Genomic DNA, 21,773 nt, shown 5'->3' with positions numbered 1-21,773 from the left:
TAAATAACTTAATAAATTACACTTTACCAATTTCACCTAACATGACAATTCCATGTTAAACAGAACGTAATGTTTCATTTTTAAAATATCTGTGCCAATACACTGATTGAAAAATATCACTTGAACTGATTATAACGTCAAGAAAATTAATAATTAGCGAAATTTGTTTTAAATCACAAAGACACTTTACTATTTGAAAATAAAATGCGTTTCTGGTGGTAAAATAAGAAAACAATTTAGCCATTCCTAATACGTTTCAAATGACCACTGAATACGGTATAATCTAATTAAATCGTTATCCTGCTCAAAACGTTATAAATTACACTGGTAATTTATGCTGAAAGTTTATGTTTCGGTAGAGAAAAATTAGAAGGAATTAGTTTTTGTTTAAATACAAAACGAGAAATACCTTCGCACAGTGTTGAGCTCTCATTGCGAGCGAATCCGGGTCCACATTCACAAGACAAACCGACAGGAGTCTTTTTGCAGGTTTCTTTATTTTTCGCATTACATTCAGGTATGCAGCGTTCTTCTTTAGTTTCGTCATCTGAGTCTTCTCCACTGGACGATGTTGATTTTGGTGGTGGAGGAGACGTTGGGGGAGGAGTGGGTGGTCTTGTAGGGAATCTCAGTTTGGGAATCGGACCGATGAATTTTGGAGCTGGAGTTGTTGGAACTGTTGGACGGCTTTTAGGTCTAAATAACAAAAACGGCTTCCTTGTCGTGGTTTTTGTTGATTCGGTCTTCCTTTTTGGTGTTGCTAAGAAGGTACCCTTGAATAAGGTTCGTATCTTTGGAGTAGTTGTATCGGTGGGGGTGGATCTAGTTGGAAAGTTGACTTTAAAAATATTCCCAGTGGTTGTAGATGGAATTATGTTGGACACTTTGGTTGGTTTTATTTCTTCGTTCTGCAACACCAACGTTCGAACTACAGTTGTGGTGATAGAATTAAAGACCATTGTTGTAGTCGTAACCGTTGTTGTTGTTGATTCTGAAGGTAATTCTGTTTCCTCGAGCTTCACCGATCCTGTTGGTTTGGAGAGTGTCCCCAAAATAGTCTTGTTGCCAATTATAGTGGAAACAAACGTGCGTGGTGCAATTGTGGTGGTAAAAGTTGAAGATATGGTAATTGTGCTTTTCCGAGTGAAAACTGTTTTAGTGGTTGTTAATGTTAATGTTCGAGTTCCGGACTCTAAACTGGTAACATAACGCGTAGGTGTGTTGTCATTACTCAGAATTTCTTCTTTTTTGGAAGTACCCGGAATTTGGTTTTTATTACTGGGAAGGGGGAAAAATATTGTTTTAACTTCCGGTGGAGGTTTTGTTTTCGTTGTGTGTCCACGACTACCAATAGATTGAGAATTTGGTAAGAGTTGGGTGAAACTAGTTCCAAACTTTTGGGCCTCTTCCGTAACTGTACGCTCTTCATTCTTTTTATCAGCCAACTTGATTGAAGAACCATTTCGAGTCCTAAGTTGAGATGTTGTTTTCTTGTCTGAGCTCTTTTGAACTTGTCTTGTGAGTGTATCTACAAATAAGGTCTTGAAGCCAGCGAGCACTGATTCAGTTCCTTCAGTGTTAATTTCTGGTGTAACTGTGCCACTAGAAATAATTTCAGAGATCGTTTTAATACTTCCTTCTAACTTCATCGTGCTTTCATTTCTTGATTCAAGACCAGGTGGCACAAGTAAAACTGTTTGACTCGTTGCTGTTACTTCTGAAACTGGTGTTGGTTTAAAGAATATGGTCTTTATTCCTGTAAACGTCTGGGTTTCTTTATCACCATACGGTTTCTTGCTGTGTGATAATATTCCTGAGATAGGAACATTTACGTTTTTTGGTTCTCTACCTTCTTCGTAAGAAGTATTTAGTGACTGTGTCGTTTGTTCAGTTTCTTCCTGAACACTAGAAGGTTTAGTAGAAACATCTTTATTTTTTTCTTCGGGATTTAAACCTGGGAAAAATCCTCTTGTTTCATTTATGGTACTTCCTGTTATATTAATCTTATTTAAAATACCTTTCACAGCTTCCGCTAGGTTGCCAGCTATGTTAGGGTTTCCTTCAAGAAGATCTGACAAATCTATAACTGATCCTGATTGAATACTGTCTTCCTCGTCAGCTGATGTTTCATTACTCTGTTGTTTATCATGTGAAATAGCGGATGGCAAAACAAACTCGCTTAGTTTCGTTACAAAGCCACTTGTAGCATTCATTATGTCTTGTGAGGTATTATCTGTCTTTTCGTATGTCTTCGAAAGGCCACTCTTCTCACCTCTAGTGTACGATGGTATTATTATAGGAGCTTCGGACGAGAAAGAAACATTTTTTGTTTCTTTTAAAATTGCGGTTTTCGTAGATGCAGCGTATGTAGACAGTGAAGATTGTGACTTATCAGGAAATATAAAATCAGTAAAGAAAACAATGGTGGACCCATCAACTATAGTCGTAGAAGTTCCACTAACAAGAGATTTCGAGCTTGAACTTGTTGTATCTCTTATTGTTTCAATGACTACTATTTTCTCAGTTGTATTTTTTCCAGCTAACTCTGTAGACGTAATGTCTTTTTCCTGCTCTTCAGTTTTGAAAGGCTTAAGACTAGAAAGGGGCATTGTCTCTGTGTGTTCAGAGTAGGTCGTAGTAGGTTTTTCTTCACTGTCTACTTTTCCAGAGCCCTCAGTATGTATCTTTGTCATAATCTTCTCACTGAAAACACTAGGTTCTATATGTGGGCTCGTGGTACTTTTCATAGATAAACTAGTTTTAATACCCTCAGTCTGCATTTGCTTAGATTCTCCCTCTTTCATGGTAGAAACATCAAATAGTGCCAACCTGCTTGTCTTAGTTGAGACAGCCTTGGGCAGTAACGTGATAACACTCATACTTTCCTTTCCATTACTGAACGGAACTGAAGACGTGGGTTTATTTAGTCTAACAGCAGTCACGTACTCTTCTGTGTCACTTTTAGTTAATATTGACGTTGAAGGTCTCTTTACGCCAATTACACTTGTAACATTTTCTTTATCACTAGTGCTTGTAACTGAAGTAGAAGGTTTGTGTAAAATAACTGCAGTTTCCAGAGACTGATCAATAGCAGACACTGTATGACTACTCCTTAGAGAAAGTGTCTCAACAAGTAAGGACTTCGATCCTGTTATCTCTGTTGCAGTAGTTGGCTGTACTGTCACAAATTGCTTGACTGATTTTAAGCTAGTGGAAACTCTCGTTTGCCCTCCTGTTGTAAATGTTGAATAATACGTAAACGTGGAAAAGAAAGTCAAGACACTCTCGGAAGATACTCGGGTAGGTGTCGGAAAAAGTTCTGATGTCACAGTTAAGGATGATTTTTTCACGTGAGGAATAATTTGTTGATTAGTAACAATCACTTGGTCTTCGCCATCAAAAAGTGTCGTGAAGAACGTGTAAGTGCTGTAATCGGTTTTGCCAGTATAAGATACAGAAGATGTGATCACTGAGTTCGTGGTCAACGCCTCGCTCTTAATAGAAGTTTTTTCTGGAACAAAAACGGTGACGTAAGAGGTGGCCACCTCTTCTTTGCTCGAAACAATTGTATTGGTTCCGCTATTTAGTGTTGTGTAGTAGGTGTAGGTCGTAAAATATGTCTGCAAGGATGGCACAAGTTGTGGGTGGTAGGTTTCAGTTGGGTTCTCAGAAGCTGTCTTGGAAGTAACAATGGCAGACATTTTTGAAGAGTATATTTCTTCCGTGGTACTTATATCGATAGGATTAATTGTTATGGAGCCTTTAATAGTCTCTATAGCAGTTGTGGTTATAAGATTGGAATAGACTTCTTCAATTGATGATAGAATAGTTTGTGTACCGCTGAATAAAGTGATGTAATGGGTATTTGTAGAATACAGCGTTTGTGTAATGGTTTTTGTGATCTCGAATACAGGTTCGTCTTTACCTTCTGAAGTGCTTCTGATAACTGTTGGTCTAATATCTGTGCTGAGTATTGAAAATGTGTTGAAAAGTGAAGGTTCGAGGTTCTTTGAGGTTTCTGACGTAGACCTACTTTTGGGTTTAAATAAATGCGTCTTAATAAATGGCACTTTCGGACTTTCTGATGTTGACCTAGTTTTGGGTGTAAATAAACGAACAGATGGCACCTTCAAACGTTTTGATGCCACCCTACTTTCAGGTAATGACAAACGTGTCTCAACAAATGGAGTAAAACTTTCCACAGGAGATGGTAAGTAACTGTTAGATAATAGTACAAAACTTGTTGTAGATGATGGAAACGAAGTGTTAACAATGGTTGATGGCTTGGAACCGTTAATTGTTTCTGGTATAGAGGGACTTGACTTTGCAATAGAGCCATGCAATGTGATTGTGTACACATTAGAAACTACTTCTTCAATACTTGAAATAAAAGACGAATCTTCCTGAAACAAAGTAATAAAATTAGTTAGAGTAGTGTAATCTGTTACAGTGGAATACACTGGGGTGGGCTTTAGAGGTTTTGAAGACTCAACTGATGTTGGTAGAGTCTCTGTTGAAGCAACCGTTAGATCTAGGGTACGTGTAAAAGTGACGAGTTCGGTAACTGTGTATACTTCAGAATGAACGTCCTCTATCGATGAAACAAATGAGCTTGAGCCATTAAAAAGTGTAGCGAAAAGAGTGGACGTGCTGAAAACGGTTGTGGTTTTGAGTTTTTCGCTCGTTTCTATCAAGGTTGAAAATACTTCAGCCAAATGAGAACCCGGCACAGTTGGGGTACTAAAAGAAGTATTTCTTCCCGAGGAAGGAAAAGTAACCACATTAGAAACCACCTTTTCAGAACTAGAAACGATAGGAGAACTTCCTGAGAAAAGTGTTGTGTAGAGGGTGAATGTGGTGTAAAAAGTTTGTAGGTCATTAACATCTTGTTGAACAATGGATGGTACAATCGTGATATCACTCAGAGAAGACTCTTCTTCCGCCAGCACATCAGGTGTTGATGGGATTGGATGAAACTTGGTTGTTAACATCTGATCAACAACATGTTTTCTGGGTACAGAAGAAGAATCTTTCAAAACACCATTCATGGACTTTTCTAGCTCAATAAGTTCTTCAGGTGTGAATGTTGGTACAGCATCATCTGTTCCTAAAGAAAAATAAAAGATATAAAATTTTCATAAACTCAACTTAAGTGGTTTAATTAATGATATATGTTTGGTTTGTTTGCGATTTCGCGCAAAGCTACACGAGTGCTATCTGCCCTCGCCTTCCCTAATTTAGCAGTGTAAGACTACAGAGAAGGCAGCTGGTCATCACCACCCACTGCCAATTCTTGTAGCAAAGAATAGTAGGACTGACTGTCACATTATAACGTCCCCACGGCTGCAAGTGCGAACATGCTTGGTGTAACGCACATTTGAACCCTTGTTTGTTTTTTTATTTCGCGCAAATCTAAACGAGGGATATCTGCGCTAGCAGTCTCTAATTTATGTAACAATTAAAACAACATTTCTGTGAACAAATCAATTACAGCAAGTAAGATTAATTTTATTTTCAAACTGCAAGAGCCTTTAATAGGTACAATTAACATATTTATTAAGAGTACAAAGTTTTACAATTATGGTATTATTCTAAAACTTCACAAACCTTCTATTTTATATTACCGACACTTATTAAAATTATTACTTGTTACACTTATGCAGGTAAAACGTCTGAACAATTAGAAGAAAAAATCAGATACAGAATATTATATAATATTTTGGTGGATATTTGTTTATTTCGAGAACTCATACGAAGCCGTCGCTGACTCTGAACTTATAAAGTAGTCAAAAGCATGCGGCCAACCCTAATCAAAGTATAACAAACCCGCGACACCAAAGTGCGGAGGACGATATTGCTGTAAGGGGACGTGAGCCATGAACTCTCGGTCCTTACAACTGACTAATAAGATATAATTGATGACAGATACGTTGCTGTAGATCCGCAATTAAACTAGAATTCATTTACTTTAATTCACCTCATGAGTATTTAACAGATGAAGGGCCTGGCATGGCCAGGTGGTTAGGATACTCAACTTGTAATCTGAAAGACCCGGGTTTGAATCCCATTCACATCATACATGCTCGCTTTTCTAGCTGTGAGGGCGCTATAACGTTATTATGGTGAATCCCAGTATTAGTTGTTAAAAGATTAGCCTGACAGTTGGCTGTGGCTGGTGATGACTGGTTGCCTTTACTCTATTTCTACACTGCTAAATTAGAGACAGCTGGCGGAAATAGATCACGTGTAGGTGTAATTTTGCGCGAAATTAAAAAACAAAGAAAGAACAAACAAATACCAGATGACGATAAGAAGGAAGATAATATCGACTTGTAATTCTCTCCAGAACTTGAGTCAAGCTCCAGAACAGGGTTTTCTCGGTCGGAGGAATTTTCATGAAAACTGCTTGAGATAGTGGTGTGATGTTTGGAGTCTGTTGAATAGCCCGTGGGTTCTTCAGCTGTAAAATAAAAAGTTTTGTTTCTAGTATATTATAACACAATTATCTACATGATACAATCACTGTTATTAAAACCATAGTTAATACTCTATAATCAAATACACACGCCTGCGATGGTTTTATTGTTTTGAAATCTTCACATGATGTACACTTTGTTTGTTTGTTTTGAATTTCGCGCTAAGCAACACGAGGACTATTTGCGCTAGCCATTCCTAATTTAACAGTGTAAGACTAGAAGGAAGGCAGCTAGTCATCACCACCCACCACCAACTCTTGGGCTATTCTTTTACCAACGAATAGTGGGATTGACCGTCCTTTTATAACGCCTCCACGGCTGAGACATGGCAAACATGTTTGGGGTGACATGGATTCGAACCTGCGATCTTAAGATTACGAATCGAGTGTCTTAACCATCTGGCCATGCCAGGCCATGTTCTACAGTAATTTCTGTACCCTGAGCCCGAAAATGGTATCAATTTTTTCTCTACCAGGTACAGATTTTTCACAAAATGTCATATGTACTTTTACACAAGTGAATCATATTTTGCTGTGCTAAAATATTTGCTGTAGAGTTATCTAAATCAATCGCGACGTGAGAGTCTTGTCATTTGTTCTAGAACCTATGATAAACAAACCGATAATATATAAACGGATAATATTTGTTTGTGCGTGCACTTTGAAATTATTTTTTTATATTATTTATTGATCGCTATAGAAACTAAAGGTTGTGTAAATGACTCAAAACACGTTGTGTTATATTTGTGGTAAAACAGTAAAACATTTTGCAAGGAAACAAAGGCAAAACATTACAAAATTCATCACAAAGCGTATTTTGTTTGTAAGTTTTTTTAATTTCGCGCAAAGCTACACGAGAGCTATTTGCTCTAGTCGTCTCTAAGTTAGCAGTGTAAGACTAGAGGGAAGGCAGCTAGTCATTACTACCTACCGCCAACTCTTGGGTTACTCTTTTACCAGCGAATATTGGGACTGATCTTCTCATTATAACGCCCCCACGGCTGAAAAGACGAGCACATTTGGTGTGACGGAAATTTGCACCTGCGACCCTCGGATTGGAAGTCAAGCGCCTTAACCACCTGGCCATTCTGGGCCACGCGTATTTTGGATTTAAACTAGGGGGCAAAGACAAGTCATGGGCTCCGTACAGAATTTACACCGTTTGTGTCGAAGAGTTGAAACAATGGGCAAAAGTAAGAAAAAGTCTTTGTTTTTTATCGGGTTTCAGGAATGAGTCTAGAAACCACTGAGATGACTGTTATTTTTGCTCATGTAATATACAAGGCTATAACACTTTCAGTCTACTTTAAGACCTATTGTTCATAGACCTGATGTACCTGTATCTACTCCACCAGAGACTCGTGATACAGTTTCATCTGATTCTGAGCCTGATGTCGATAGAAATGATGATAGGGTTGTTTTCAAATTGAAACGTCTGGGTAACCACAACTTTTCACATAAGGTGAATTTAATGAGTTAGTGAGAAATTTGGGCCTTCCATAGGATTCTTCGATATTTTGTGGTCCAGACTTCTGGCTACGAACTTACTTTCCCCAGGAATAAAATTTTATTGGCTGAGAAATCGTGATAAAGTATTTATACCATACTCTTCGCAAGGAGGTTCACTGGTTTATTGCAACAATACTGCTGTATTAATACCAATGTTAGGAACTGTAGTCTATGAACCAATTAAATAGTGATTTCCATTGATTCCTGCAAAAGAAGTCTTAAAGGTGTTCTCCTTTACAATGGTAACATATGTGCGCCTGTTCATGTTTCTACTGTTCAGTCGGTTGACTCGAAGGAAATGTACGAAAGTCTCGAACTTCTTCTTAATAAGGTCAAATACAAAGAACATAGTTGTCTATTTTATGAAGATTTAAAAGTCCTTTGTATCTTTGTTTGTTAATAATCCAATTAAAGTAAACTTTTATGGGTTTTTTTTGTGTGTGAATAGGACAGCAGAGCACAAAATCAACTCTAAATGAAGAAGTAATGACCACGTAAAGTCAGCCTGATACCAGGATCAAATAACATTGAACGTGAAAGTTTGGTTGACACCAAGAAAGTCATATTACTTCCACTTCATACAAAACTGGGCTTTGTGAAGTAATTTGTAAAGGCATTAAACAAAGATGGCGACTGTTTCAAGTATGTATGTGAGCAATTCCCAGCCCTTTCAGACGCAAAACGTAAAGAAGGTATTTTCGTTGGGCTTCAGATTAGGAAATTGATTTCGGATGAACATTTTGAAAGGAGAATGAAGAAAGCTGGAAAGTAAGCGTGGATTGCCTTTAAAGATGTTATTAACAAATATTTAGGAAACAACAAGAACCCGAATTAAGAAAATATTGTCAATAACATGTTACATAATTTGAAAGAGTTGGATTGTAATATTAACTTACAAGTTCATTTCATACAATCACATATTGACTATTTCCATGAAAATCTCGATACCATAGGCGTAAAACAAGGGAAAAAGTTTCATTAAGACATCAGGAAGATGGAAAGGAGGTGTCAGAGAAGGTATAACACCAGCATGATGGCTAATTATTGCTGGTAATTACAATGAGGTGCTCCAAATGTAGTACATAAAATAAAGACCACAACACACAGTTTTGAGACTAAAACACGCAGACTTTACAAAAACTTCAGGATGAATGAGGATACATATTAGTTTGACCTCAATGTTCTTCCCTTTTCTTCAGTTTCTATTTTTGTCAACAAACATAATAATAAAAATGCTCATTGTAGTAAAGAAAATAATAATTTGATCTAAGTAGGAGCCTTTCTTTCAGACTTGTAAAAATTCCTTACGTGATAGGAAAAATGAATGTTATTTTCAAAATCTGTGTAGCTGAATTATGAAAAATCCGTTATTAAAACCAAAATAACGTTTATGAAGTTTCAATTCATTAATCTATATTATAGTAATATATAATACATCTGTGGGATAATAATATAACAGATATAATTAAGAGTTTCGATCACTTTAATTACCACTTGAAATTATAATTTTCGTTTTGTGAACAACACATTCATTATAATTAAAAGGGAAAACAATAGCTGATCTGTCAAAGATGATAAGACGCAGGAAGCTCAACGTGGCTTTGTGCTAAAACACAAATAAACAAACAAACAAACTGAGGAGCTGCGCCGAAAATCTGTTCTGTTGCCACAAAATCATACTTTGGAGCCATGGTTGCATTATAAGACTGACGGTCTAGTCCCAGTATTATATCAAAGTAGCCTAAGAGTTGGCGGGGGATTCAACTGACTGCCCTTCTTTCTCTGTTCTATCAGTTCAAAAGTAGGGATGGCTGAATCAAGCATCCATTGTGTAACTCTGCTTGAATATTTGAAATAAAACCCTCCGTATTGAAAAATTTAAAAGCTTGTATTTATTCTGCTTGATTTTTAAAGAGTGTGTGTGCGCACCTCATAGTCGACCCTAATTTCGACTTTAAAAATAAACTAGGAAAAATGGGGTTAGTGAAGAGCACCATTGCAAATTATTGTATCATAGTGGTATTTAACAGTCATTCTCAAAGTACAACTACAATCCTAAAGTACGGAACACGACTTGTGGCGAGGGGACTTGAACCACGAACCCTATGATTAACATTCTCGGCACCCTAACAAAGTGGGTATGCCAAGCCTATTCCAATGATTAATAAAAACTAACATTTAAAATTTCGTAATTATTTCAAAAAATTTCGGTAAATTTTATTATATTTAGAGACGTGTTTTACTTCAAATTTTAATTAGGTTTCATTTTAACTGGAAATGTAATGATGATTAACTGACAAATAAGCTGTTAAAAAGATGGATAAATCTGGTTTCAGTTATGCTGACTCTGCCTTAATATTCAGCATTTTGGGGTAACACACACATTTTAGCACTTTATCTTGTAATATATGTATATAACATTGAATAGTTTTGAACAATATGTAGACATGTCTGTATTATGAGTCTTTAACTATTTCTAACTGTATATAACTGTGTTTTGTTTTTACACACAAACAAAAGTGCCTAAAAACTTTACTTTCGCAGCTCCCTTTTCGCTTTTCTCATTGAAACTCTACTTTGTGAGCTATTTTTACTGGTTCCGTTAAACATTAATTTTGTTTCTACAAAATAGGCTTAGATTGAACGTGTTTTCAGTTTCTTATTCATCTATGTATGTGTAATTTGTGTGCGTGAATAGATTAAAAGGTGTTAAAGAATTAATTAAAAACCTTGCAGTGTTAACGTTTGCAGTTATAACAAAATAGATTATTAAGTAACACAGAAATTTGGCAGTTTAAAGACATTTACTGACTTTGCATTAAAGAGGTGTGGTATTTAACAATTCACAAAGCGAGGCATAGCCAGTTTATTAAGGCGTTCGACTGGTAATCCGAGGGTCGCGGGTTCGAATCTCGGTCGCACCAAACATGCTTGCCCTCCCAGCCGTGGGGGCGTTATAATGTGACGGTCAATCCCACTATTCGTTGGTAAAAGAGTAGTCCAACAGTTTGCGATGAGTGGTGATGACTAGCTGCCTTCCCTCTAGTCTTACACTGCTAAATTAGGGACGACCAGCGCAGATAGTCCGAGAGTAGCTGTGCGCGAAATTCAAAAACATACAATTCACAAATACGGAGTTAAGAATTTTCTCTAGCTGTTTATAATTTTCTTGTTAGGTGATTAGAGGAAATTGTTGTTTCTAATGTAAATCAGAAATGCTCATAAGTTTGAGCAAATATTTCTAAAGGTATCTATGAAATAAAACTGCTAAAGTAAAACAGAAACGAGACTGAAAGGCCAGAGTTTGGAAGAAATATTAATAAAAACTATCTCAAATTCACTATTATAAGACACCTAATAGTATTTCTTTAGCTTCTGACCCAACCTGTGTTGGTGAATCTCGCATAGGCAAAAATATGGTACAGTAAAGAGTAGGGCCAATCAAAGAACGTATTGTGCCTCTACGTCACAAATTCTCTTTTAAATTTCACCTCTGGCGGAAAGGAAGAGAAATCTTTAACATGTATATACTTTTTCAAATAATAAACAAAACGTTCCTTATTTAACAAAGCATGGTTTTTGCCATGTTGAGATTTTCACTGACACGAAAATCAAAACAAACCACTTTAAACGGAGAACTAAAATTTAACTTGCTGACACGACATTCCATCTTTAACAGAAACGTTTTAAAATGTAAACACAAATATATATAGAACTGTTCCACGATACCCTCGACGATAAGATACTTCTATTACAGTGAGCGTAACAAGTTATGAGCGTTTTATCCTATGCTTATGATCCTACTTCATTGCGAAATTCACTGTTGAAATACAAAATATGTTCGTAAACATGCGAGGGGCCGTTATAATGTTCAAAATAGTGTTCCAGATTAATTACCAATCTCATATGAAAGTTACTGAAACATATCACAAAGTAAAGAGTACTGCCATTATTCGAAATATTAATTCGTCAAAGTAGTTTAAATATATATATATTATTTGTTGTTACTCACAGTAGAGTTTGAACAGAACTACTGTATAGAGTAGGGAAAAAATATAAGTACATGAATGTATACTGTCTTTGCGATGAAATGTGAGGATGATATCTCAAACATCCCTAAATCATTTTGTCAACGGTTTCATGGTACACAAATTGTTGTTATAAACACTTGATAACTGTAAAAGCAGGGCGCGGCTTATTGATTAGAGTACCGAGCTGCGGTACTTTAGAAGTTATGCTGATAAACACACGCCGCACTTTTGGTTAGAGGTGCGTTAGAAAAGTTTGTTTTGTTTGTTTGTTTGTTTGGGAATTTCGCACAAAGCTACTCGAGGGCTATCTGTGCTAGCCGTCCCTAATTTAGCAGTGTAAGACTAGAGGGAAGGCAGCTAGTCATCACCACCCACCGCCAACTCTTGGGCTACTTTTACCAACGAATAGTGGGATTGACCGTCACATTATACACCCCACGGCTGGGAGGGCGAGCATGTTTAGCGCGACGCGGGCGCGAACCCGCGACCCTCGGATTACGAGTCGCACGCCTTACGCGCTAGGCCATGCCGGGCCGTTAGAAAAGTAATAATCAGTCCTGTTATTTTTTCACGGGGCTCAATTAAACGCTTGGGCGGTGCGTGTTCCTGGTTGGCTGCACTCCCTATAGTCATTAGTTCAAAATTATGGACGGATATGCCTGAATTTCAGCGTCTCTGATCCCTCGCTGGTACAGCGGTAAGTCTACGGATGTACAACTCTAAAATCAAGGGTTCGAATTCCCCTCGGTGGGCTCAGCAGATAGCACGACGTGGCTTTGCTGTAAGAAAGCACATACATACACCTAGCGTCTCTTATCTGGTCGTTTAATCTACGTGCACGAAAGATGTTACTCGGGTTGAAAATTCCAGTTCCGATAGCTGTGAAACAACAAAAAATATCTTGACTAACTGCCCGCCCATTTAGTGAAATTAACTAATTCATAACATTGATTGATCACTTATACCAATGTTTTAACATATCGATCTGAAATCCGTAATTATAAAACCTCTTATTTCTGCCAGTTCTCAATAGGTGTTGGAAATTAATTAGATTTATTGCATATGTAATAACAACAACTTATTTTTCACCTTTACGATAGCACTGGTATACAACTCAGATTCACTGGCGCCACAAAAGTGTAAACACGTTTATACACAGCTGAGATAGCCCTATTCTGATCGTTCTTAGGAATAATGGTTGAAGTGATAATAATTACAGATTACGCTCACTAAGGCTTGTAGAAAGATTTTGAAACCGTTTGTAATTATTATTTTGTGTTCTTTGAGCGAAGTAAAGTGACCAACTTTTCACGAAGAACCACAAAAATTCTAATACACTCGCAGTTTTTCAAATGTTTCTACGAATTTTTGTTTTCAGTTTCTGATCCAAAACAACATTTAAAACACTCAAAAGCATACTTGATTTTTCAACACACTGCAAACAGGTCACGAGTTTACTCGTGTTTTAAGCAGAGCCTCTTTATTAAAACTTTGGGTTTGAAAGTAGTTGGGCGCGTTTTGTTTTGTTCACAGTTTAACTATATTTTTTATTATTCATTTCAAACTTATAGGGTGTGTACATAAAGACATCTAGTAAAGTTTAAAAGCGTGATATCTTGTAAAACATTTTCCTATATGAAGTGGAACCATACAAAACTTGCATTTGTGTTGCAATTTACTTTCTTTACATGGGCAGTACAAACTTTGGAGGAAATTTCTTTTTTCATATAGAAGAAACGAACACATAAATACGCTTCTTCATGCCACCAGAGTGTCTTTCTGGAGGATTTTTATGTGGGCTCTCCTTGTGGCTTCAGATGGTGGACTGGGTTTGTTCCTCTCTAGTTACAGTGACCTTTCTTTCTCTTTGGCAGCAATCTATTCTGATGACACAGAGAGGAGGTGCTCTTTATATTTTATATTTTTGTGTTGATTCAGAGCTTTGTAGATTATATTTGAATTGTAAAAGCCACAATTTATTAGATAAAGTACTACGATTTTTTGTCCAGTTCACTGTTTTTCTGAGAATGGTGTAGGCACTGATTTACACGGTCAACAGCTTTCATGTGGACATTGTACATTGTTGAGACATCAGGCTTGGTGGCAACCCTTCATACATTATAATTGTTCCACAGAATCTTTTTCTATGTTCTAGAAACAAGTTTACAATGGAAGTACTGTTCCAGTAATTGTCCTGGTATACGTGGGACAACAATTCAAGATTGGAGCAAGAATGGATTTCTACAATAGTTTCCCCTCACCAGAATAAATATTCATTTTGCAAATATAACCCTTTCTCTCTCACACACTATTCTCATCAGAAAGTTGTATTTCACATTTTTTGCAAGATTGTGTATTCGTAATATTAAACGTCCTCTCCGTGGAATCACGCACTCATCCATTAATAACTATTGCTTTGGTTTGTATAGTGTCCTGAAGTTATTAAGACGATAATCCAGTACTGGTTGAATTTTGAAAAACCTGCTTTAGACACATTTATTTTCTTATTATAATTAACATGCAAAAAATCCAAATTTGTTCAAATATGTTTAGGCTTATTGTCTGCAAAAGTATTGGGTTAATCAAAAGAGACTCTTTAGATCAGTTATATTTTCTTTTCTGCTCCGTTAGTATAATAAGGCCCAGAAATTTCCTGATGTTTCTAGATGTAACTTTGGACCATATTATATCACATTTTTTATTTCTTTGCAGTTTAATTATGGTAAGTACGCATTCTGACAACACAAGTCATCAATAACATTATACTTTTCACAGCAATATTGCTTTCAGTTCGAATGGAATTACAGTGATCCCTGGACTTCCTTCAAACATTTCCAAGTTCAGTAGAATATCTTTTTCTTACCAATTTTCATTATCACAATAGGAAAACAAATTAGTAAGAGGAACATCTGTAGAATCATCACCACTTTCTGACTTGGAATCAGTTGAGAGCACAACAACTTAACATATCTTTGTAGGTCTAACAACATTGCTGTAACTAGAGTCAATGCCAGAATGATCCATAAACACATACACGTCAAAATCTTTACTTTTTCTTGGAAGATCTGACAAATTTTCATCAAATAGTTCAGTAATTATCTCATTTTCACTCAACACGTTACGTCTTTTGTGAAAAACCATTTATAAAAATATGATTATTGCAAGAAAAAATCATAAAAATAATAAACGTCCGAACCAAAATAAAACGCTTCCAGCTCCCTTTACAAGAAACACGAGTAAACTCGTGACCTGTTCGTAAAGTAGTAAATTATTAGTAGTAAAGGAAAAAAATCATACCACCCACACACAGAGCTGAATGATAAATGTTTAGTTAATCCATTTTAGATTTTAAAGTTGGAAGTGAAAAGTAATTGGAATATTCTATCAGCGTATTGCCGATGGTCTAAATTTAATTTGTTGTTGTTTGATCTAAAAACGTTCCTGCACATTTAACATTCAGTTAAAGTCAATCAAGGCCCATTTTTGTAATCTAAAAGTTGAAAATATTAAGTTATTTGTTGTACAAACCGTCACTTTCCTTCGAAGCAACAAAGGTGATGAATCTCCAAAAATTCTACAAATATTGATTTCTACGCGTGAAATCCGATTATAAGTGGTAGTCGCAAAAGATCTCGTTAGTATAAACTTTTATCCATCATAAATTTTCTTAACGAAAAAAAACAAACATAAAATTTCCTAACACTTACTTATAATGATATAAACGTTTCATTTTTAGGTGCCCCCGCTAGTATAGCTGTAAGTATACGGATTTACAAAGCTAAAATCAGGCGTTCGATTTCCATCGGTTGGCTCAGCAGATAGCCCGATGTGGCTTTGCTATAAGAAAAACATATGCAAATACACGCATTTTCAGGTATTTCCTCTTTACTGATTCCCTTAGGAACGTTTGTTTCTTTTTGAATTTCGCAAAAAGCTACACAGGGGCTATCTGCACTAGCCGTCGTTAATTTAGCAGTGCTTATAGTAGAGGGGAGACAACTAGTCATCACCACCCACCGCCAATTCTTGGGTTACTCTTTTACCAACGAATAGTGGGAATGACCTTCACATTACAACGCCCCAAGAATGAAAGGGCGAGCATATTTGGTATGACGAGGATTCGAGTCCCCAACCCTCAGATTAGAAGTCGAGCGTCTTAACCACCCGGCCCCTTTAAGAACATAGAAGTACGACCTGATAGCATGTGTTTTATACAACTTCAAGTGTCCTCTTCATGAACACGCGGCAAGGTTTAAAAATAAATAAACTGTTTATATGCTCTTAAATATCTACAATAGTTTAACACAAATTATTGGAGTGCACTTACCAGTGGGTTGAGTGACGATACGTGAAGTGGTCTGCTCCACAGTTGTAGAGAGGGCAGAAGAGACTGTAACCGCCACTTCATGACTGGTTGTGACCACCTTTTCTTGTAGAGATATACGCGATGTAGTAGTGTTAGAATAGCTACCAATTTCAGTCGTCAGAACGGGTGCTTTGGTAGACGCCCTGAGCCTTTTACTTACTTTGACACCATATGGCCTCCTTGATGGACGAAGAGCACTCAGTGGATTACTTCTAGTAACAATGTAATACTGAGATCGACTTGTTACACTTAACCGAGACGGTAAAACAAATCTTGCATTTGTTCTACTAGGTCGTATGGCTCCAATGGGTCTTCGAACTGTAATTTTTAACCTTTTTCGTGACGCGGACGTCGAATCAGTTTCATCAGTAGCTGAGGTTGATGTTTCTTTATTTATATTCCTCGAGGTATCCACTGTTGAAGTAACTACTGGTGTTGAAATGATAGCTGAATAATCCAGATCTATCCCACTTACTACATTTTGATTCAATTCCAAGTCCGATTCAGTACTTTCCAAAGACGATACAAACAAATTGTTTGAAGAAGACAGATTGTCACTCAACTCAAGATCTCGATTTGGTAACGTTTCAGAATGACCTCCATCTGTCAAGTCAGGAATTGTCTTTACGTCTGAGGTTACAGACTTTACTCTGACACGTACTCCAGGTCTTCGCTGAAATGTACGACTCCTAAGGTTGCCAAAGGGTCTCCGAACAATAGATTTGACCACCTGTAAAGGGGGATCTTCATCAAACACAGTACTTCCTTCTTGTTTATTTGCTGGGATTTCAGGTGTAGCCTCCAGGGCAGAAGGGTACTGGTCCGCCAAACTAGCATCGCCAGCTGAAATATAGGATGCTTGAAGTTGTGCACGATCAAATACAGGATAGTATGGTTCTGTTACTTCCGTGTTCTTCTTCACATTGTTTGACTTTATTGACTGCAAATCTGTATCTGGTACATAGTCATTGTCCTTTCCAAAGAGAGTTTTAGTTTCAGAAGACTGTACAGTTTTTGTTGAAAATAATTCACTCTGAATGTTACTGTTGACAACCTGAACTTTGGATCTAAGATTTACGATTGTTGTTGTTCCACCTCGTAATCTAGAACCAAGAGGTGTGAAGGTTTGCTCTCCAAGTACACTTGTATAGCCTGAATATTTTTGAATGATGTTTATTATTTCCGGATTGGGAGTTTTTAGTGCAATACTTGATCTTACAGCTTCTCTGCTGGTATAAAAAGAAATGGTACCTTTAACAAATGTTGTGAAGTAAGTAAAAGTGGTATAAAAGGTCAAAGGTAAATCACTTGAGTAAATAATGTTTTGAAAAGTTTGAGTATTCAAGGTATTTATACGTTCGTCTGCTCTAAATTCATCATCAGAAGTTGATGGTTCTCTCACTTGCAAAGATGTGACATTGTTTGGTAGTTCATCTGTTTTTAATTTTTTAGTCACAAAAACTCGTCGGTTTTCTTCTGTTTGGTCTAAAGGACGTTTTAAACGAATTATACGTCTTACAGGTTTAAAAGTGGAGGTCTCTGATATTCCTTTTTTTAGTTTGTTTCTTGAAAGTGTCGGATCGAAAGTTAAAAGTGTATTTGGTAAGTTTTTGTTCTCTGATGAAGACGAAGTTGGTAAAGGCGGAATCTGATTTAACCTGGTTCGCTTTACAACCACAGATCGGCGCCTGTGCAGGTTTAGCCCACCAGTGGAAGGTTTAATCCTGCGAATAACGGTTCGTCTTTTCTTGAGTATCGTTTTGTCACCACTCACATTTCCTGAGACAGGAACATCAGATGCCACGTCTTCTAGCTCTTCACTCTCATCTTTGGTCTTTAAGCCTACTGTGTAAATAATCCAGTTAAAATAATATTGGAGAGCCAAAAAAAAAATCATCGTGGAAAAGTGAAAAGATAAATAACAAATTAAACATTACAATAAACATTGTATTTAGTAAGTCTTTTCTCGAACGAAATAGCAAGTAACAAAATTTGTAAATGATTCTTCTTATTGATAATAAATTTTCATACCAATAAAGAGGTTTACGACTTAAATATAGCGAACAGGAATAAGTGAACAAATTTCTACATTAAAATTTGAAAATTATTAGACTTACCCAGGTTGGTGGCATCAACAGCATCTATGTCATCTGCTCTGTTCGGCAACTCATGAGACTCTTCTTCATTCTCCGAGGATGTCAGGATTTGATAATCCTCGTATTCTGTATAATCATCATCGTTCTCGATGTTTTTATGCTGCTGAAGTTTCCTCTTCTTGAAGGAAGAGTTTAATCCGTATTTGTCTTGTGCGTATCTTTCATTTCTTGTTTCTAGTGCTTCCGTAAAGTCATATTTTTGGCGATCTTCTGTTTTAGAAATATAGTTAGATTTTTCTGAAAAACTTTTTGCAAGTGTAACCGATTCTTCATAGATTTCTTTTATTTGATCTCTGAATATCATTGTAACATCATTTGGATTTTCTGTCTTTTGAAACCTGAGTTTTGCATTTTCTAATGACTCTGTTTGGATTATAGAATTTGGCAACTGATTTTCGTTTAACACTTCTCCTTCTGAACTCAATAAATTCATATACATTTCTTCCATTTCTGGTTCTCTGTGTATACGAGATTCCGATGGTTCAGGCTTTAGATAGTTATCATGTAAACTTCTTGCAATTTTCGTGTGAAGAATTGGTTGTTGAAAGATGGGGATAGCTATGTTAGTAACCACAGGCTTTAAATCGCCATTAGTTCCAGGGACGTAAAATGTCAGTTGTGTGGTTAATTGCTTGAAAGGAAAATATGCTTGATACGCATGAGGAATAAATGCCAAAGGTTGTTGAGCTTGTGGGACTTCTATAGTTGAGGTTTTTACAACAGTGCTTTCAGATAAAATTGTACTCGTAAGAGTTCGATAATGTGTTCTTCCTCTTAGGAATATGGGGAGAACTCTTGTAGAGTAAATAGTTTCAGTAGTGACATACGAATTAGAAGACGTTATATAACTTACACTATTTTGAATGGAAGAAGGGAAAAAGGGAAGTTGAAAAGGTTGTTGTAAAACAGAAAGCGTTTGAGCATGTGGAGTAATAGTACTATATATTGTTGTAAGTTTTGTATAAACTTGATGGCTTGTTAAAGTATCGGTTCTGGTACTGTAACCAATTATTCGTTGCACTGTTTCGAACGTTTCTAAAGATGAAGTTGTTATTATTATCTCTGTAATAGTAGTATACGAGTTTTCAGATGGACCATTTAAATCTGGAACTCCGACCTTAGAGGAATATAAAGTTTTGACCGTACCGTCTGACGTGACAATCGAATATTCTGAAGGTTCAATGATGGTTGATTCTAACATAGTTGTTGTTATAGTGGCATATGATGTTCGAAACCCGTGATATATTGGTAGAGTTTTTGTTGCTGAGACAAAAGAACTAAGTGTTACAGGGGTTTTAACATTCCCTACAGGGTTTAAAGATGACGTTTGAACAGCGGTTGATGATGATTTCTGTGTCGATTTGGACTCGCGCGAAGAACTCTTTCTTTGACTTCGAAGATGAAATCTACTGTGAGATAGTTTTCTTTCATTAACGTGGTCAGCTCGATTTACTAAATTAAAAGAAGTTTGTAAATGTGGCCTGTGCTGCCTACGGGTATTAATTTTAGGTCTTCGTAAGCGAACCCGAGTGATACGATTATGCAAAACATCTTCTTCTTCATCATTCTCGACTTCTTCTTTTACCGGAGATGTTCTATCGAACTTTCTAACTATTCCAGATCTTCGTCTAAAACTAGTTCGTCTGAACTGATTCTGCTGCTTTAGTGGAGTTTCTTTTTTCTCATGTGATTCTGTATTATCGTTGTCTTTTATGGGTCTTCGTGCAAAGGTAGTTCGTCGGAAATTGTTTTGCTGCTCCTTTTCAGTCTCATCTTTCTCTTGTGATTCTGTATTATCGTTGTCTTTTATGGGTCTTTGTGCAAAGGTAGTTCGTCTGAAATTGTTTTGCTGCTCATCTTCAGTTTCACCTTTTTCTTGTGATTCTGTATTATCGTTGTCTTTTATGGGTCTTCGTGCAAAAGTAGTTCGTCTGAGATGATTTTTCTGCTTCCTTTGAGTTTCACCTTTCTCATGTGATTCTGTATTATCGTTGTCTTTTATGCGTTTTCGTGAAAAAGTAGTTCTTCTGAAATAGTTTTGCTTCTCGTCTTCAGTTTCACCTTTCTCGTGTGATTCTGTGTTATCGTTGTCTTTTATGGGTCTTCGTGCAAAAGTAGTTCGTCTGAGATGATTTTCTGCTTCCTTTGAGTTTCACCTTTCTCATGTGATTCTGTATTATCGTTGTCTTTTATGCGTTTTCGTGAAAAAGTAGTTCTTCTGAAATAGTTTTGCTTCTCGTCTTCAGTTTCACCTTTCTCGTGTGATTCTGTGTTATCGTTGTCTTTTATGGGTCTTCGTGCAAAAGTAGTTCGTCTGAGATGATTTTTCTGCTTCCTTTGAGTTTCACCTTTCTCATGTGATTCTGTATTATCGTTGTCTTTTATGCGTTTTCGTGAAAAAGTAGTTCTTCTGAAATAGTTTTGCTTCTCGTCTTCAGTTTCACCTTTCTCGTGTGATTCTGTGTTATCGTTGTCTTTTATGGGTCTTCGTGCAAAAGTAGTTCGTCGAAAATGATTTTTCTGCTCCCTTTGAGTTTCACCTTTCTCATGTGATTCTGTGTTTTCATGGTTTTTTCTACGTATTTGTCTAAAACTAGTTCGCCTGAAATGGTTCTGGCGCTGCTCTTTAGCTTTCTCTTTTTTGGATAATTCTAAATTTTCATTATTTTTTCTAACTCTTTGTCTAAAACTAGTTCGCCTGAATTGGTTCTGCTGTCCATCTTCAGTTTTTTCTTCCTCGGGCAATTCTGTATCTTTATTGTGGTTTCTAGGTCTACTTCCAAAAGTATTTCGCCTGAATCGGTTTTGTCGCTGTCCATTGTTTCTTCCAATTCTTCGTCTAAAAGTAGCTCGCCTGAACTGAGTCTGCTGTTCTTCTACAGTTTCGTCTTTCACAGATGGTTCTGAATTTTCCTTTTCTTTTCTACGCCTTTGTACATAAGTAGTTCGACTGAACTGTTTATGTAGGATCTCTCTTGTTTTCTCGTTCTTGGGTGATTCTTCATTTTCATCATCTTCTCCAAATCTTCGTCCAAATGTAATTCGCCTGAACTGGTTCTGCTTATTTTCGTGATTTTCCTCTTCTCTGGGCGATTCTGTATTTTCTTTGTTTTTTCTAAATCTTTGTCTAAAAGTAATACGTCTAAATTGGTTCTGCACTTCCCTATTAACTTTTCCGTTGTTAAGTGAATCGGAATCTGTATTTTCGTTGTCTTCGGTGTTGTTGTCTTCGTCCT

General features: G+C 36.7%; 1 protein-coding gene across 1 annotated transcript in view; it reads right to left on the bottom strand.

Moving 5' to 3' along the window:
* The window catches only part of LOC143227344 (uncharacterized), a 108,199-nt gene that overhangs the window by 26,845 nt on the left and 59,581 nt on the right, over positions 1–21,773 (bottom strand). Inside the window, 5 exon segments of the mRNA XM_076458798.1 lie at positions 410–5,107; positions 6,299–6,460; positions 16,343–18,226; positions 18,499–20,688; positions 20,790–21,664. Of these exon segments, the coding sequence (XP_076314913.1) occupies positions 410–5,107; positions 6,299–6,460; positions 16,343–18,226; positions 18,499–20,688; positions 20,790–21,664 (9,809 nt within the window).

This window comes from Tachypleus tridentatus, chromosome 9 (assembly GCF_004210375.1).
Source record: "Tachypleus tridentatus isolate NWPU-2018 chromosome 9, ASM421037v1, whole genome shotgun sequence".
Taxonomy (NCBI): Eukaryota; Metazoa; Arthropoda; class Merostomata; order Xiphosura; family Limulidae; genus Tachypleus; species Tachypleus tridentatus.
Note: the sequence above shows the minus strand (reverse complement) of the source record. Positions and strands in the feature narration are given on the sequence as shown.